This window comes from Gymnogyps californianus, chromosome 1, assembly GCF_018139145.2.
Source record: "Gymnogyps californianus isolate 813 chromosome 1, ASM1813914v2, whole genome shotgun sequence".
In the NCBI taxonomy this organism is placed as follows: domain Eukaryota; kingdom Metazoa; phylum Chordata; class Aves; order Accipitriformes; family Cathartidae; genus Gymnogyps; species Gymnogyps californianus.
In genome coordinates this window covers 133,597,501-133,616,212 of record NC_059471.1, presented here as the reverse complement: position 1 = coordinate 133,616,212, position 18,712 = coordinate 133,597,501, and the positions used below count along the sequence as shown (strand labels likewise).

At 37.4% G+C, this 18,712-nt stretch overlaps 1 protein-coding gene across 1 annotated transcript in view; it reads right to left on the bottom strand.

Annotated features, from left to right (window-relative positions):
• Positions 1-533: 533 nt before the first annotated feature.
• Positions 534-18,712, bottom strand: part of PRMT8 (protein arginine methyltransferase 8) — a 71,138-nt gene continuing 52,959 nt past the window's right edge. The window contains exons 6-11 of the mRNA XM_050911277.1: positions 18,125-18,267; positions 17,647-17,734; positions 13,940-14,055; positions 6,873-7,023; positions 3,815-3,936; positions 534-1,973 (exon numbers count right to left, since the gene is read on the bottom strand). Coding sequence (XP_050767234.1) covers positions 1,890-1,973; positions 3,815-3,936; positions 6,873-7,023; positions 13,940-14,055; positions 17,647-17,734; positions 18,125-18,267 — 704 coding nt within the window. The 3' untranslated portion in view covers positions 534-1,889. The remainder of the gene's footprint in view (positions 1,974-3,814; positions 3,937-6,872; positions 7,024-13,939; positions 14,056-17,646; positions 17,735-18,124; positions 18,268-18,712) is intronic.

The following is an 18,712-nucleotide window of genomic DNA, read 5'->3' as shown; positions in this document are numbered from 1 at the left end:
TCTTTCACTTATAGTCAGCTCAGTGATTACTGGCAAAGGAGAAGATGAAAACATTGTTTGAGTATCTTTACATAAATGGAGGGGGCTGAGAAAAAAAATCTGGTAGAATTCCTTACCTTAAAGTCCTAGAATCACAGAAGTCTTAGTAGAAAGGGACTTCTAGAGGTTTTTCTGGTCCAAGCCATTACTGAAAGAGTAGCTGATCTAGGTATGAACTGATCCCTTGAAAATGACAGCAGTATTTGACAGATAAAATCCTAGTCATTTTGTGAGGAAGGTTGTTCATCCTCATTCCAAGAAAATGAAAGAGAAGTGCTTTAAAACAACAGTGATGAACTATACTGCAAACAGTATCTTTTACTGCTGAATTACAGTCTAATTTCGTTCTACATAGATACCATGTGATACAATCCCTAGAGCATAATCTTTAGACCATAAGAAAATGGAGGCACTGTACAGTTTTTGTGAAGGGAAAACCAATAGAAATAGGTTTCTAAAAAGTGAAAAGTTGACAAATACTGGCAAAATACATCTTCAAGTATGCTTTATTTGCAGGTGATTAAAAAGATTTTTAGGCAAAAAACTAGTCAATCTCATCCAATACATGATGGAACATGATTTAGTGCCTAATGCCAGACAGACAGGAAAATGGGTAGATAGGACCGATGATGCAGTTTTTGATGAATTACATGTGATTAAATGGTCAACATTCATATAGTAAAAAGACTTGATACATACGTATGAAGAATTATAAGCAGTTAATATTTTAACTATAAGCAGGAGATATTATAAGAAAAACAAGGGGTGTAAGGGGATGGGGAAGCTACAGACATCTTAGTAATATCAGAAGCCATAGACATTTTTTTAAAGACATTAGCTTGTTCCTGCAAATCACTGCACTCTTGAGAATAGTATTTGCAATTTAAAACTAATGTAAAACATCACCAAAAGGAAACACTAATTCCTATTTTTTTTGAAAATTATTTTGCATTAAGAATCTTGCAAAGAACTGAAATATGGCATGATCAAGAAACATGAATTACCCACCGTTTCAGAGACTTTGCATTCATCACATTTAAATACTAGGTGTCTGATTTCAGAAGGTCTCATGCAAAATCCAGCCATAAAAACTCACCACAGAATATTTTCAAGGATAAAAAGCTAATGTTTTTTAAAGCTCTGACAGACATCCAGTTGTGAAGGTGAATTTTAAAACTAATGGTCCACATTTTCCAGAGGACATTCAAAAAGATAGTTGTTGAACTTTCTGTAAATGCCCAGCTCTTATCTACACTTTGCATGGAATATTTACCAAAGCTATAACTTTGGACAGTTAATGGAATATATCACTGCCTAGAGTAGTGCCAGAGGTAACATCATTATCTTTCCATAAGTCCATAATGAGAATTAAATAATCACAAAACAAATTCCTATGATGAAATGACTTTTTTTCTCATGTACTATATATATTCATTTATATTGAATATAAGTCCAGTAATACTATCACAGTAATGTGCTGTAGTGGTCTTTCATAGTGAGAAAACTGCCCTAATCATCTTTAACATGCAAAGCTTGGAAGAACCAGAAATTCACAGTAAGTAGTACAATTTGTATATGCATCTTTTGCCATCCTAAAGTTAACCAGAACACTCAAGACTGTTGCTTATTTTTCCTATATGTTTGACAAACGCTACAGTTCTGTATACTGTACATTCACAGTGGGATCCCAGCCCCCTGTACTATCTGCAAGAAGGATCAGGTTACCACTTTCCATCAGAGTAAACATTCTAGTATTTAAAATTATAATCTTGTGAACAGTTGTTCCTAGCTTGAAGTTCATCGGTTCAGGACTTGATAAAATTCTTTTCATCTGTCTGATAGGTTTCTTGCTAGCGCATTTTGTAGTCATTAGATACTGACATTTCACATAGCTGTCCTTTAAAATCCAAGTCTACTGTGAAATCCAGGTCACGCTGTAAAAAGATTTAAACGTAACATGTAAGTAAGAACGTAAGTTTAGTGTATGAATTCAGTTATCATTGCTCTGGTTGAAAAGACCTGCAGATTCAAGAGATACCTACTGTGGTTTCTAACTTCTTTTGTTTTTAAATGTTGCTAAAACTGAAAAAGCAGGATATAGGATGTGTAGTAGCATTCACCATACAATCTATGTCTAGGGCATATTTGTGTATTCTTAAGGCTGATTTAGTGCCCTGGTTACAACTAGGAAGCTTCTGAAATGCTGTGCTATCATACGTATTCTATAACAATTTTTTAATGGTATCCCCCATTGAGATGCTCTTAATCTAGGGTAAAGGGCTTTCACACTAGGAGTTATTCCAGAATAGATCTAGTAAACTTCCCATTGTAGAGAAGCCCTCAGTCATTCTTTATCTTATAATGACATGGTTTTTTTGGGAAGAGGCACTACATAGCCCTACAAGATGAAGCTGTCTCTCTACAGCTTTTGAAAGGCTTCATGTTTCAGAAGAACAAAGCAGTAACAAATCCTTTTGAACCAAGGTGGTCTCTCTGTCTTATGAAAACTATCAAGAACTCATTAATTTTAGCACCTAAATCTGCATTCAGGTGCTTACTGCTGTGCAAACAAATTTGAAGTATTTTCTTAATTTTTCCCTCAAAAGAAAATTGGTACATTCAACCCAAAGGAAATGTTCCATTCCCCCAAGGACAACATAAAGGTGGGAAACAGACTGTTTTCCTCTACTTTCACAGCAAGTGGTAGCTTCAGGAGTGAATGTGTTTGTTTTAATGCCAAGTTTATTTTGTGTTTATTTCTTCCCCTGTATCAACACTACTATGAAAACCATATCCAAGCTGTATTTGGTACAAAAAAGGAAAAGTAATGCAAAAAAGGAAGGCAACAAAATGTTAAGATTTGCTGCAGTCAACAAATGCAATATTTCAACAATTACAACAACTGCATGGACAGATTATAACCAGGTTATTTTAATGGCTGTGTGTTGTAATAGAAAATTAAGAGATTCTACTCAAGGTTTTTGTCAGAAAATGGTGCCACTGTTTCTCCCAGAAGCTATACTTCTCATGTCTTGCTATTCTATAAAGGCATGCCTTGTCCATCAGACCATGTCTTACAGTCTTCTTACAAGTTAAAAGAAGCACTGAATAACTGACATACTTGGTGAGGGATTCAGCCCGTAGCAGAGAAATTGAGGAAGTTTTCACCAGTCATGATAGTGTGATATCCATCATACTTTAGCTTTAGCCTTAAATAAAACATCTGTATTTTCTGTGGAAAGCCACAATTTTTAAACAACCATATCACTTGATTAGTGAGTTCAAGTACATTTGATCAGTGAGTTCATAAAGACGTTCAGCTGAAATCTGTTACTTAATTTCCTAAAGGAGAGTTCTTGGGCACTGAGTGGGCAATCTGCCTATAGATGTGGAACTGAACTACTTACTCTTGATCATTCTGTGTTGGCAGAAGGGATCTTACCACTGATTTTAGTGACAATATGAAGAGACCCTTGCCTACTTGTGTCACTAAATGTGAGCCAAGCTGATTGCAGAGGGCAGCTGACTTGGTGATGTACTTGAATAATTTCTTCCTTCCCATGCTAGCTTGTTTGCAGGCTGAGTTCTGTAACATTAGCACTGCATTATCATTGCTGTCACCAGCTTTGGTGAAGCTGTGACTAGAGGTCTTACTAATAAACATGAATTTAGAGCCTTTAGCATGCTCATTATTTTACTTATATGCATTTTATTTACTGTTGATTATAGTTCGTGATCAATGGAGCTGGAATTAGAATCAGTGATGCTGACTCACCACATTTTTTGCATTTGGTTTCATGGATATCGTCCCATAGATTTCTTCTCCTCGTCTCACAGTTAAATAGTCCTCTAAGTAGAAGACAGTTTGCTTCCAGTGAGTATAGGGAGCATCAGGTGCTAAAAAACATATATGGGCATTATTTATAGAAATTTCATCTTTGTCTTACAAATCAAATTAAGACTTGGGAACAATTGAAAAAAGCCTTTCTTCTCATAGAATGCTTTAACTTATATACTATATTAGCAAACATGCTTTACGACAACACAATTGTATTGACTGTCAGTGGGTTGTCTTCTGATTTTTACTGGAATATGTCAGATGTGAACCACACCCAGCAAGAAGGATTACACAGGGGGGGGTTACTGGGCATGATAGACACTTTTTTGATGCTTTCCTTTCAACCCACACCCATTCAAATTGGGGAAACCTTTACCACTAAGTACTTTGAAAGTCAGAAGTCTAAATTAGTTCAAAAAACAATTACACAAAACCATGAAAGAAAGGTTCATCAAAAACTATTAATCACAATGACACAGATGAAACCTTTGACTCATGATCCCAGAATAGCAGATTTTATAGTTTCCAGAAGGATACAGCTGGGGAAGGGGCACTTGCACCTTGACCTGGTTTTGCACTTTTTAAAGGCATATGCTATGGGCAATTTGCCAGAGATTGATACTGGAAATTAATTTAATTTCTATTCTTGCTTAGCACAATCACTTTGATGACCTTCTGTTATTTCAGGTTTTTATTTTACTTACTTGGTTTTATTTCTGATTTAAATTCAAATCTTTGAGCAGTGCCTAATGAACTTGCATTGGTTACTTTTTGTTCCTAGCATTCTTGGAGTTAAAAGCATCTAGGAACCTAAGAATAGCTATACAAGTTCAGAGACTTCCTGACCTGGCAAAAAAGCCTCTGATATATTTATTTTTCTTCCATTTGTTTCCTCAATCACTTTTTTGATGCAGACATGGGCCCACTGTATTGAATCATGCTAATAATATCTTAACACTGTTTAATAAAAAAATGATCTCATTTCATTTCAACATCAATGTTTCAAAAAAATATTTAGCTTTAGAAACTGTTTGTGACTGGGGAAATAATGAAGATTTTTTTAAAAACAGGAATTTTTAACAGTTCTTTTTTTCCAAAATTCTAGAATCAGAAGACTGATATAAACAAACTTTTGTCAGAAACTGTGTTGGCAAACTGATATCTTCCAAAGGAAAAGTATTTTACCAGATAATTTCTGGCTATGTGTCTAGACAGTTTTAATGACTGTTAATCTCAATTGCTAAATGGAGAGATCTTCTTGCAGGAGTTCAGATCCAGAATCTGTTTTCCATTTGGACATGCCTGTGTAAAATTTCTAACTGAAAACATATTAGACAAAAACTAAACTGAACTTAATATTTTAAATCTTGTACACACACATGTACATGTGCACATGCCCTTATGCAGAGCTATCTTTCTTAGAAAAGCATGACATATCTGGAAACTTGTGCTTCATGAGCAGGGTGTGTGTGTGGAATGTAGGCATAGGTCTTCAAGTCCACTCCAAATCACATGCTTATTTTCTTCATAATTAAAAAAATAACGTATCAATGAAATGGCACTTCCTCATGTCCTACAAACTTGGATATTTTACTGAATTCAGTAGAGCTTTGCCAACAGACACTAGCTGAGAATCCAGACAAGTCTTCTAGACAGTGGTGTCTATTCCTTCAGTTACAGAAGGCCAAATGATCTTTTTACGGAGTAATTTGTTTTGCACCTACCTTATCATGATGTGCTGAATAGAGGCAGAGAACCACTTCCCTCAACCTCCTGTCTACACTCATGCTAATACAGATCGGGATGACTGGTCAGATTTGCTGCAAAGGCATACTTCTGACTCATGTTCAGTTTGTTGCTCACCAGAATCCAATGGTCTTTTCCAACAAAGCTGATTTCTATCCAGTTGGCCCAAGCAATAGCATGGAGTTGTTTGGTCCCAGCTGCAGGACTTTGCATTTGGCTTTGCTGAACTTTATAAGGTTCTTATCAGCCCATTTTGAACCTGTGTAGGTCTCTCTAAATAGCAGCCCTTTCTCTCCAGCCTATGCTCCTCCCAATTTGGGATCATCAACAAATTTGCTGAGAGTGCACTCTATCCCACCATCCAGGTTGTTAATAAAGATGTGGAACAATATTGACCTCACTGTTGGTCACCTGTGGGACGCTACTAATAACTGGCCTCTGGTTTGACTTTGCTGATTGAGCCATTTTTGAGCCAATTTTTCACCCATGTTGTTGTTCACTTATCCAGTCTGTATCTCACCATACAGCTGTAGGATGCTATGCTTGTTACAGCTGCTATCAGTATACACAGCACTGATCTTCCTTCATCCACACAGCTAGTTGTCTAGAAGACAATCAATCAGGTTTGTCAGGTATAATTGGCTTTGGTAAATCCATGCTAGCTGTTCTGAATCACCTTCTTGTCCTTCATATAGCTGGAAAATAGTTTCTAGGTGGATTTGTGTCATAACCTTACCAGGAACTGAGGTGAGGTTGACTGGTTACTGCACTTCTTGAAGATGGGTGTGATAGCTGCGTTTTTCTAATCATCAAGAACCTTTCCCCGTCACTTGGAAAAAAAAGATGGTTTTGTTCTAGACTCTGAGCCAAGCAAGCGCTTTTGTTGAGTTTCAGACTTGGGGGAAACTAGGATGCAGAGCTGCTATCTCTCACTGAGCTGACAATTCCCTGTCTAATCTGAGAAACTTGACACAGGATTTAGATACAACTGGTGATGGGTATAAACTCCTGGGTCATAATTCCCGCTGAGCCTTAAGCTTGCTAGCCATTGTGAAATCCTGCCTCTGTTTTTGCAGAATTCCTACAAGCAATTGTCCTTTCCCCATCCTGCTCATCTCCCCCAAAGTGACAATAATTTTTATCACTGAAATTCAAACCTGGTGGTACAGTAAACCTTCCTGTACCATCTGACCAGTAGCACTGATATAGTGATAGCAATAGAAATGAAATTAAAAGAAATACAGATTACCTGTAGAAAATCCCATCTTCTTGTGGCACTTTGTAAATTCGATATTAAAATAGGTGACCAAGGCATGAATGTAATCATTACGCTGAATTTGGAGGCAGAATGCAGAAGTAAATGCCAATTCTTCAGTCTTCACTGTATAAATATCTACTTCCTGTTTTGAGGAGAAAGAAAAAGACATTTACATGCAGATGTCTGTGACTCTAAGGTAAGTGTTAAGTGATGTACTTAAGCATTTTATTTAATGATCAGCAACAAAGACAACTGGCAGCCCTTTAACACTGTAAGAAATCAATGGTACATTTGAATATATGAAATCATCAGCAAATGATCCAGTTATCTGACTAAGTTGACAGAGTGTGAAAAGAGAGGCCACTCACAGAAGAGTGTGTGTCCTTGGGAATGGCAGGGAGGGGCTGCGGGAGCTGGAGGAAATAAAGGTAAAAACGTGCTTTGACAAATATAGGCACAATGGATGTTGAAATGGAGATATAGGTCCCAGTTCTAAGACCTTTCATCCTCAGGGACTGTCAGCAGGAGGAAAGATGGCAGAATTGGGTTTTCAATAAAAATAAACTTCTGATTTGCTTGAGCATCTCTGGAAGGGAATGTGCTTTGACTGTGTCAAGCAGTCAAAATATTTGAGGCATGACAGGGCTTGCTTTTTGCTGATAATGCTTTCTAGTCCTGTGTCAGATAACCAGTTCCAAATAGTAAGCACAGGGATCTTACTCTTGAACTAGACAGAAGCAAATCATGTAAATTGTACTATGGCTTGATCGCAGTAGTTGGGAGCAATGACGTAGTCTCCAAGACTGCTTATTTCCATCAATATTTAAATCTTACTGTTCAAGGATTAAACTGAGTTTTTTAGGTGGATCTGATTTTCCCAGCTAGGTATTGCTTTTATCTGGGTTGTCTCCAAAACTTGTGGTCATGATAGGGAGCATACTAAGTCTGAAATACTATTAATTGTATTCTAATGCTATGGGAAATGTTTCCTATCAGTGCATTTTCTAATATCCTCCTAAGTGTACCTGGCTTCACTGTCCTTATTGTCCTTGTCAGGACATATTTGGCAAGAGCCAGATACTCCCAAAATATTTTTCTCTCTATTATTTGGAAAGTCAGTATTAACAACAAAACTACTCATGCATACAGAGAAATAGAAGCTTTGTAGGCAGAAATACAAATTTCCCCTACTCTACCAACATAAGCCAGGAATCATATCACTGACCTCACCAGCATTACTTCAGACTCACACTGCAAAAATGGAGAGCAGAGTCTAGAATGTCCATTAGAGGGCTGTTTTAGCCTCTTTTAGGGCACAATAGAGGGCTCTTTTAGCGATAGTATTCTATAATCTAAAAGTCTGCAAAAATAGACATCAAAAGATGCAGCCATATTTCAGTTACTGAGGTCTTTGCATGGACCACATGTCATGTGTTTCTGAGACTTAGAAAACTTATGGTGAGATGATTTAAGCAAGCTGTAGTTTTGGCCTGTCTGATTAGCAATATTGTTCAAGAATAACTTAACCATAATGAAAATTATTGTACTACATTGCAATGGCGCCCTGAGTCACTAGTGTTTATAAGTGACCCATGCTTATAAGTGGTCATTTAAAGCTGGGATAGCCTTAAAATGTTTTTGGTTTGGGGTTTTTATTTTTTTTTTCCTCAAAGGAAGATAAAAAGAAAAAAGCATACTAGGAAAAAGAATTTCTGAAGTCTCCTGGCAGACTTCCATAGCAGCCTGCAAAATTTGCTTTAACAAGCTAGACTGGACTGGTGCGTGATAGCTGCAGATTTCTATAATTTTTGGTGGCTTTGTAGTGGTATCACTGTGGGGAAATTGTGAATTAAGTCTGATGATGAGGCACACAAAGGGGATCTAGCTCCCTCTCTCTGAGCTGTGTTGGCTTTGCAGGGTAAACTGGAATTAAAAGCAGTAGGAAATATTTTTATTAGAGAAGTTAGTGGAAATGTCTCAGAAATATTGAACAGATGTGCTGGATAAAATGGTGGACACTTTTGCAGTCATTTTTTTAAGGACAGAAACGTGCTTTTTTTACTGTGCAAGATATGAGACAAATGTGGGTTTTTTTATTAATAATATAGTTTTGAAACTGTCCTCATCCTGTTTTGGTGATCTCTTTGAATCATACTCCAGCTACTATATATTCTTATATTAAATGTCACTGCTTATTGAATGTTAATTACAGCTAACAGCACAGGGGACAAATGCTATCTTTGCATAAAATAAGTAGAAAAGTCATGATTTACCACATTTCATTCAGATTTCAAAAACAACAGCAACCAAATGGGCACAGTTAAGCAGGGATCTGATCAAAATACAGCTCTTAATTATGCTAAAAAAATAAAATGTGTTAAGCTGAGCAACAATAAAAGTGTCAGAATTATCAGCTAAATAAGGAGGTCCAGACTGTGGTTGACACTGCATGAAAGACCATGAGACGTCCCATGCTACATGTCCCTGTTGCAGAGACAGATAGAGGTCCAGTTTTTACATTCACTGCACAAAGAATAGTTCTTGGGCTGTCCTGTGACACAAATTGCTTTAGGCATGAGCAAATGATGTATAGAAGATCATTTATAATCACAGGGATGATGACAGGTTGAGATGCAGTGTTGCCAGCTGCTATGTGTTTCTTGTTTGAATGGTATCACCCTAGCTGAAGGCAACCTAACTAATGAGAGAAACAGCCCTCAATCAAATTTGCTGATGGAAAAAATGCTGACTTTCTGCCTGACTCATTTCCTCATGTGAATCGTAATTAAGGATGCTTCTAGAGTGCCACTGCACCTCTTTTCTGATCCCATTCTCAGCCGGTCAGCTTACTCAGCTAGGATTGTGTGAGCATGGAGATAAGTTAAAGATTCAAATCTCAGTGAATGTCTGGTTTTGGTGGGGTTGTTTGTTTGTTTGTTTTTGGATTTGGTTTTTTTCCCCTCTTCCTCTCTTCCATTGCACCAGCTGTCTTGGTTGGACAGAGAGGGAAATGGTCACCCTAGCATAGGATGTGATGGTGAAGGCAGTGCTAATCATAGCAGGTAAAGGTGCTGAACTGATGTAGAAGCTGGAGGACAGGCAGCATTGGTACAAGCAGTATTGCCAGCTTCAGGAAAAGGATTGATCTGAAGGCTGAGAAGTAAAATTAAGTGCTAGGGAAAGGAGAAAGAACCAAATCCTCTTTTCTGACAAGCATTGAGAAAAATGACCTGTATTGTCAGTTGCAGACATGCACACAGATGTGAGGGGTGCACTGAATGCAATAGTCAGCCCCCAAAAAACATTTACTTTTCCAAAAGAAAATTATTTTTCTTTTTTCTTTTTTTTTAAAGAGTGCAGAGAACTAACAGTATTAATGCAGGGAGAGAAGAAACAACATTGAATACTGGGTGTTTTGTGGGAGCAGTGAAAGGAAGAACGAAGTATCTGAGATTGTTTTGACTAGATATTGCAGCATATGTTGGTTTTCTATTAGATGAAATAACAGGGAAGCAAGTGTAGCTATGGCTTCTAGACAACAGAGACTTCAGCCTCCTGCTAGGGCCCCTCTTCTGCCATCTTTTCCTGTTTGCACAGAAGGAAATGCCTGAAAATTACTAGGGTGTTGTTTGGGTTTTTTTGGGGGGGGGGGGGGGGGGGCGGGAATAGGAGGAGTTAAATCTGAGGATGCTGAAAGGAAAGATTGGGGAGAACTGTTGGAAAATTAAGAGTGACAGGGAAAGTCACTTAGGAAATGGAAGGGAGATTTTCATGTGAAGAGAAGAGAAGAAAAATGAGAAAAAGAGAGCAGTGTTTGAAGAAAGATGGAAAATGAGTGGCATAGGTGCCTCTTGCTTTACTTTAGGAGAAGTTGGGAGAAAGGAATGTGATTAGGGAGTTCACTGAAGTTGCAGTGGAGCAAGAGAAAAGTCTCATGAGGAATGTCCTAAACCTCATGGGTGAAGATTACTATGGGAGAAGAACATGGGACTCATCGGAGCTCACAGACAAGTGCCTCACCTGCGTGGCTGGATCTCTCTGAGCAACAGTACCTTTTTGCAGAAAATACTGCGGTTCCTTTGAAATAAGGCTTCATACAGGTGAATCATGATATTTCCAAAACAGTGGAAATTTCTCAGAGAACTGGATATTTGAGCATATAGGTCAATGTTTTTTTGCTATTATGCTAAGTTCTCTGTTAAACAAGAACGTTGCATAATTTTTTTTGTGTAGGGAAGGCAGTTTGTGCTTTAAGTAGCATTGAACTGTGTAATCTTAAAGTGGTGTGTGACCTGCAGGAGCTTTAAACTGTTCCTGGAAAGTGTGGGACAAATGGGAGCATAAAAGTAGATTTTTTTTTCTTGTTTTTGTTCTTTCTCTGTGGCTAGATAGGGGAGGATATTCAGGAAAGTCCAACAGTATTTTTTATTATAAACTGGATGTGGCATGTTCTTCATTCTTGTTTGGTTTTGTGAGGTTTTGCCACTCTTTCATTCCAGGTTTTTCTACAGCTGTGTGAACAATTGATTTATTGTTATTGTAGTCTCTGGTGCTGACACCAAAGCAAAATTAACATGGAGAAAAGTTTTGGGTCAACCCAAACCCATTTGTATTTCTCTAATGTGCAAAGGGATCAGAGAAGAAAACACAACTGTTTTACTGAGTTTGAAACAAACTTTTCCATTTTTTCATGCAATGTTACTGAAAGCAGTAAGCCCTCAGAAGGACATTTGTACACTTTTCCTGAGATCAGTTATTGACTCCAGTGGTTTGAAGATGCTTTGGTCCCACTACCCTCCCTGGCTGATTTGGTTTGGAATTTAAACAGAGGACTCCTACTTGCCAGGAAAACTATGCACCTGGGACATATTTAAGAGATCATTCAAAGTGGAATTGCTTCCACAACAGAGAAGATGCATGCACCACCCCCAGGGCACCAGTGGCTTAGTGGCTAAAGTTCCTTGAAGGGTTCAAGACTCAGGTTACATTAAATTCCTGAAGAGTACAAATGAGGAAATTTTACTCAAGTCTCCAGCATTCTAGATAAGTATTACCTAGCATGCAGGGGTTGATGTCTTATTTTGCTGATTTTGTAGAACAATTCAGAGCATCTAAATTGGGAATTGAAATAACTGCAGAAGCACAGGGCTCTGACTGGTCTGTTAGGAATGAATCTAGTGACTAGTCCGTCTACTGACTAATGTACAGGGAACCCAGACTCATCTGGTTAGCTGGCTTCGGGTTGAATACACCCTTAAAAAATCCCTTTGTAAATCTAATATGAATAAGCTGTGCCATCTTGAAATGCTATAATTTGAATAATTAAACATTATTGCTTTGTTTATTCTCAAATGTTTTCTTAGGCTAATATTATTCTCTGAATTCACAAATATTGTCAGGATCAAAGAAATGCACTTTATATAAATAAACCATGTGCAAAAGTAAATTAAATTAAAAAAAGAAATGCAGCCTCAGTTTTTCCTGCTCCCATATTGCTAGCTTGAACAAAAGCCTCCCTCCTTCCTGCCTTTCATTGACAATTTTCTCTTTTTTTAGTGATCAATTTGTGAGATTAGGGGGAGATTCTGGAATGGAGAGTGGTTTCTGCTTGTGTATTTATTACCTGCTTTGCTCCCAAGGTGCCATTACATAGTAAAGCACTATTCAGTGTATGGACAAAAGATGTTAGGCCGTGTAGAATTAAATACAAAACCTGAATAGGAACAGTTTGAGAAATCTTGTCTGTCTTCTTAAACCACATTACTTTCAAAGACCTTCTAAAGAAAGTGTTAGATTTGCACTTCATTTAAGGGCATGCAGCTTTTATAACTTTTTATTCCAGAGAAGCCAACCCATTTTGCCACCTGATCTCTCACTCTCCAGACATATTTTATGCAGTTTAAATAGCTGTTTATTTTGTGTGTATTGCAATTTTAAATTGCTCTGGCTCAGGCTGTCTTCAGACACAACCATCTTGCGTTCTCCTCAGTGCAGATGGACTGAATGTGCAGTGCATGCATACGTAGTCACACAGAGTTTCTACTTCTGTTCCTTTTTGCTGCTTTCAGTAAAGGTTCTGCAGACTAAAGGTATGTCTTTCCTTTTTGCATATGGCAATACTTAATGCTGTGTTTGTTACTGGCAAAAAGTGAAAGGGAAAAATTAGAACTGAGTCTTTGGGATAAATGAGCACACTCTTGGATTCATGGACCTGATCCTACGACTGCTATTGATGTGGACAGCCTTACTCATGACAGTAGTCCCACATGAGGAGGATTCCTTCACATGGAAGGAATTCTAGAGCTTTGATGTGTTTCTCCAAGCTATGGATTCTTAACATTGGTTAAGAATGGTCTTGTGAACAGGGAGTAGTGACCATTCTGTCTTATAGGTAGAACGGGGTACAAGCTAACCTCTGGCTGCAGATGTTGGGGCTGGGAGAGCACAGTAACATTCTGGATAAGGCTAAGAATTAGGAAGTTATATAAATAAATTAGGTTCCATTTCTGATCTCATGCTCTGCAGTAAATTGGAGTTATTTCATCAGAGCTGACCAATTCAGAAACTGATGCTTCAGTATTTTTTACTGCAAACAGAATTAATTTACCCCTTCTTCTCAGCAGCGTTCCATCAGTAATTTCCAACCTCTATTTACAAGAAGGCAGAGCAGTTAAAATTCATATCTAAATACACCATGTGTCTATTTATCCAGTATTTGTACATGTATAATTTGTAAGAGTCTTATGTTACAGTTAGCAGTAGCCAGATGAGGACAGAGTCAAAAGGAGCATCTTGCTTTTGGGTATTCCATAAGTGATCAAGGTATCAATGTTCATGCTTAGCTCAGGTGACAATATTGGACATGTGCAACATACTAGTACTGACCAATTTAAAACTGCACAATTTTCCTTCTTAGTGTGATAGCATTCTATGATGATGGCTTCTGCAGCTAGTTAGAAGCATACAAAGATGGTAGTAAAACATAAGCAGCAGGTCTCCAAAGAATCCTACAGTTAGGTGTAAACATTCATAATTAGGTATATTTGGAATTACCAAACCTTTATTAAACAGGCATTGGTCACCACTTGCTTTGGATCTACTATGTCCACCAAAGGCTCCTTCATGGCAACATCCCTAATACAGGTCATGTCAAAGCCGTACACATTCTCCCACCCTGTCAATGCAAATGGATGTGTCAAAGATTAGCAGTAATAATAAAAATATTTTTTGTTTCTCAAAGCATCTTTCATTAGAAAGAATTTCTAGCGTCCCCTAACTTTCAGCTCTCCTCTTTAGCTCTTTGCTCCCTGCCCCAGTTGTCTATGTCATCATTGCTATTTTACAGATAATGCAGTTGTGGCCAAATAACCCCTCAACGTACATTTTTGAACAAGTGGCCCTTGTTTTTTGGTGTCCCCAAAACTGTGTTATATGAGATTTGTTGATGATTTTCATGGCTTTAGACATTTGAGAGTGTTGCCCAAAATCATACAATTTGTCAGGTTGAGACTTGGGAATAGCTGCTAAGGTTATTCTATCCTTTCCTATCCATTCTGGTTAATATTTCCTCTTTTTATAGGTTGCTATTCAATCAGCAGTTTCCATGCTCTTTTAATTACTTAAGTAGTCTTAGTTTCAGCAAGTGAATTACTGACAGGAGCAGAATTACAGGTGTGTTTCAATATTTGGGGCATCCAAATTTTAATCTGCATGTACATCATGACAAAAAAAGCAAACTGTCCACTTTCTAAAAGATTTAAAAGCCATGCTGATCTTCTATATTTGAACTGTTCTTCTGATTGTTCCGATAAATGCTTCTTATCTTGTTGAGGTTTTTTTTCTTTTTTCTTTTTTTCTTGAACAAAAAGAAATAATTGAAACATTGAAAAGTACAATGGCTTTACTTTTAAGATTGCTTAACAAAATGAAAACAAAAACCTCCAAAAAAGTGAAATCTTAGTCTTATGAGTCATATGAGTCAAGGTCCATTCAGTGCTCTATCTGAAAGTCTAAACTGAATACTGTGAACTTTTTAAAAAATTGTTTGAACACAAGCAAGGTAAACTGACAAACAGCAATAGTGAGCATGTTTGAAATGTCTTGTTTTTTCAGAGCATAGCATTTGAGCTACTGATATTACCAGAGGATTATGTTTGAAAATGTAGTATGAGGAAAAAATCTGCATATTTCTAAATTGGAACAAATCTGGACATGAACAGTTCTTTGATATGTTATCTCTTTATTGGGCTGTGAGTTTCTCAATATTTCAGGGGAGCTGGTGATCAAAAGTTCCATTTCAGGCATCATGAGCATGTGGGAACTTCAGATTATATTTATAGAAGCCATATGTTTTTACGTGGTTACTCAGAAAAGATTAACTAGGAAACCCTGAAGGAACAATTTATTAACAGTGTTGTTGGGGCCTCCATCACTTGATGTACTTCAGCCTACATGGGATGCCTTTGAAATATATGCCACAGTCTGTATTAGACAGAGACCGGTCACAGGAGTTAAAAGATAAAATTATATGTTTTACATTTTGCAGGAAATGAGAGCAATTGACTATAGTAGTACTCTGTGGTGTTAATGAAGTTTGAGAAATCAGAAGTCAGATTTTTTTAGAAACTTCATATTGCATTATTTCTTAATCAATATGATGGTTCATGAGCGCCCTTTGAAATGCTCAGCCCTGCATCTCATATGAAGGCAAGACTCTATCCACCTTAACAGAGAAAAAAGGAAGATGAAAAATTGAAATGTAAGGCAACACCATCAAGGATTTATAAACTGAAAGGAGAGACAAGATGGTGGTGCAGATAGGTAGTGAGATGGAAATAACTGAAGAAGACACAGAGGTATAAAAAGTGAGGGGGGAAGTGAAATCAGAAAAGAAAGTGTCTTAAAGGAAAACAACATTTTAGAAGAGAAAAAGAACCCGAAACTTTTTTTTTTTTTAATGATGAAAAAATAAACGAGTCGAAAACAGGTGTACTGTCTGTGAGAAAAGAAAAAGGCTCAAGGCCTAGAAAGGAAGGGGTTCAAAAGCAAGGTGAAAGATGGCATAAGGGATTTTTTTAGGCCAAAATGGCTTTGATTCCTTTACAGAATGGATGCCTCATACATCCTTTTGAATCTGTAAATTTTGTAAGGAATTTAGCTGTCAAGGTCATCACATAACTGAGGAGAAAAATCTAGACTGTGCTTGAGGAGTAGATATAATTCTCCCTGGCACCTACACAGACTTCTTGTCATTGCCCCACTGCACTGGGCTTGCTTTTGACCCAAAACGGCAGTTTTGACACATTGGCAGTTCTGTGTATTGGCACTGAATTTGATTACAGAAACACCAAACTTTCTTTTCTGAGAGGAGCTGAGAGGCAAGGAATGAGGACTTAGGCATTTCCATTTAAAGGTTGACTGAACCCACTAATTTTACCCAAGCTTTTGCATGTATCCTTCATTAATAAAACTGCTTGGGAATTTCGTGATTTTTTTTTTCCCCCTAATGGAAAATGCCTTTAAGTGAAATTGACCAGATCTGAAAAATAAATAAAAGCCAAAAAAGTAAAAAATAAAAAAAGAAAAGAAGAGTGAAGTAATGTAGAACTTACTCATTTCATCAAAACTATTATGACCAAATAAATCTGAACTTGGGTGACCTGGGGGACATGAACCAGTAGTATGACCTTGTGGTGATGAAAGTGAACGACATGCTAAGATATGAGGAGTGTCCAAGAAAACTGGGTTTGCTTAGCCTGGGACAGCAAAGGCTAATGGTGGGACCTAATCTATCTGCTGCTACAGAAACAAAGAAAAAGTCAGATTCTCTTCAGGTGACAAGGGACAATGAAGGCAAGTTTCAGCAAGGAAAATTCTGACTGGATATTCAGAAACACGTTTACTCCTGAGGGTGTTTCAGCATTTGAACAGGTGCCCAGAGAAGGTATGGAATCCCCATCTCTTGACTGCAGGGCAGGGCCCTGAGTGACCTGCTTTAACTGTGAAAGCCTGCTTTGAGCAGGAGGCTGGACTAGGTGACCTGTAGAGGTCACTAACAGCACCAGTTATTCAATGAAACTTCAAGGGAAAAAAAAAATTAAATGTAAAGGACAAGTCAATTTTGTGCATCTATGAAGTAAAACAAAAAAGTTTCTAGAACTTTTTTTCACATCTACGTAAAATAGAAATTTCTGATCCTTATTTTTAATTTAAGAATTCTCACATAAAGTGTTTTAAAAAGTTAAAAAAGCACTACATGTTTTTTCTTCTTGACAAGCTTATTAGTGAGATATCATTTTTTCTAGGCTTATTTCTTAACATTTACAATTCATTTGCATCTTATTAATTTTTCTGTTCTTGTGATTTTAAAAACAAAAACCAGCACCTGGATGGCAAAATAATATTACCAATTTTAATGGCAGTTATGTGGGATGAGGTATGTATCACAACAACAACAAAACTAAATCTCCTAAAATCCACATTTTAAAATAGAGGTAGAGGTATCAATATAGCTCTAAGCAAGGTCTACATCAATTTATTCATGCATCTTTCCTTCGTGCACTTTAAATTACTGCCAGTTTCTTGAATTTATCACCAGACTAGAGTTTTCTCAGTGTTCATATTTATATTGGAATTCTGACCTGGTCAGCGTGATTTCTTGGCTTTTGCAAAACTTTGCCAGTGCAGAGATTACAGCAGGCCACTATGAATCAAATATTTTAAGGAAATAACCATAGAAAAGTGTTAATGTTAGGCATTTACTCACAGTGAATTTTGAAGTCCTTGTACTGTCTGTCTTCAATTGCTACCACGTACAAAGCAGCTCGGTCTGGAAACATTAGCCCTCCAGGTTTCTGTTGATGAATTGTGGGGAAATGGATCTCGTAATCTATTCACCTGACAAAGACATCACATTTTGAACTGCACATACAAAAACCAGACAAGCACCCCTTGCATGCCTTTATTGTTTTCCTTCAGATTGTCACATCAGCTTTAATCTCAGCAACTCTTGCAGCCTGTAGCAATGTCATTAGATAGTGTCTCTATGAATTTCACCAGCAGTTAATCAAAAGCAAAGCTCTTTCACTGAGATTCCCTTCATTAATCTTTTTGTTAAAGCCTAAGAAATGGCACTTGGAGATGTGACTGTGTCTTGTTATGGTGACAGTAGGAGAGGGAAGGCTTGTAGTCAGAAAATAAAGGATGATAGCTCCAGCAAGGAGTTTGACATGCAGAGCACCTACCAGCCACTTGTCTCGTGCGAAGATGACTGTGTTTAACATTGACTCATAGAACAGACAGTAACCCATCCACTCGCTGATGATGATGTCTACTTTATCCACAGGTAACTCAACTTCTTCCACTTTACCTTTAAATATTGTGATTACTGAAAAAAGAATCCAAAGAAATATGTTTCACATAATAAAACACCTGACTAAGTTCCTTACTGGTGCATGTCAGGCTGACCTTTTCGATATGATTCTCTTCTTGAATGCCTGTAGATAAGGGGGACTCCATGCGACTCAATGGATTTTACACTATTTTAAAACTACTTGCAGTAAGTATAATAAGCAGATGTTTTAGTATCAGTATAAAAGGAAAAAAAACCAAACCCAAACCCAAAACCCAGGCCAAATAAAACCCATATATAAAAAGCAACAGAAAAACAGGCCTTACCTGGTTACCTGCATGATCTCATTTTACATGCCTTTGGAATTTGGAAGATTTCTAGATCATTGACCAAGTAATGCAAAGAATCCACCTAGAATCCTTTAAACATCCCTGCAGGGTTACACATACATGATCTCATCACTGAGATATCAGAGATTTGT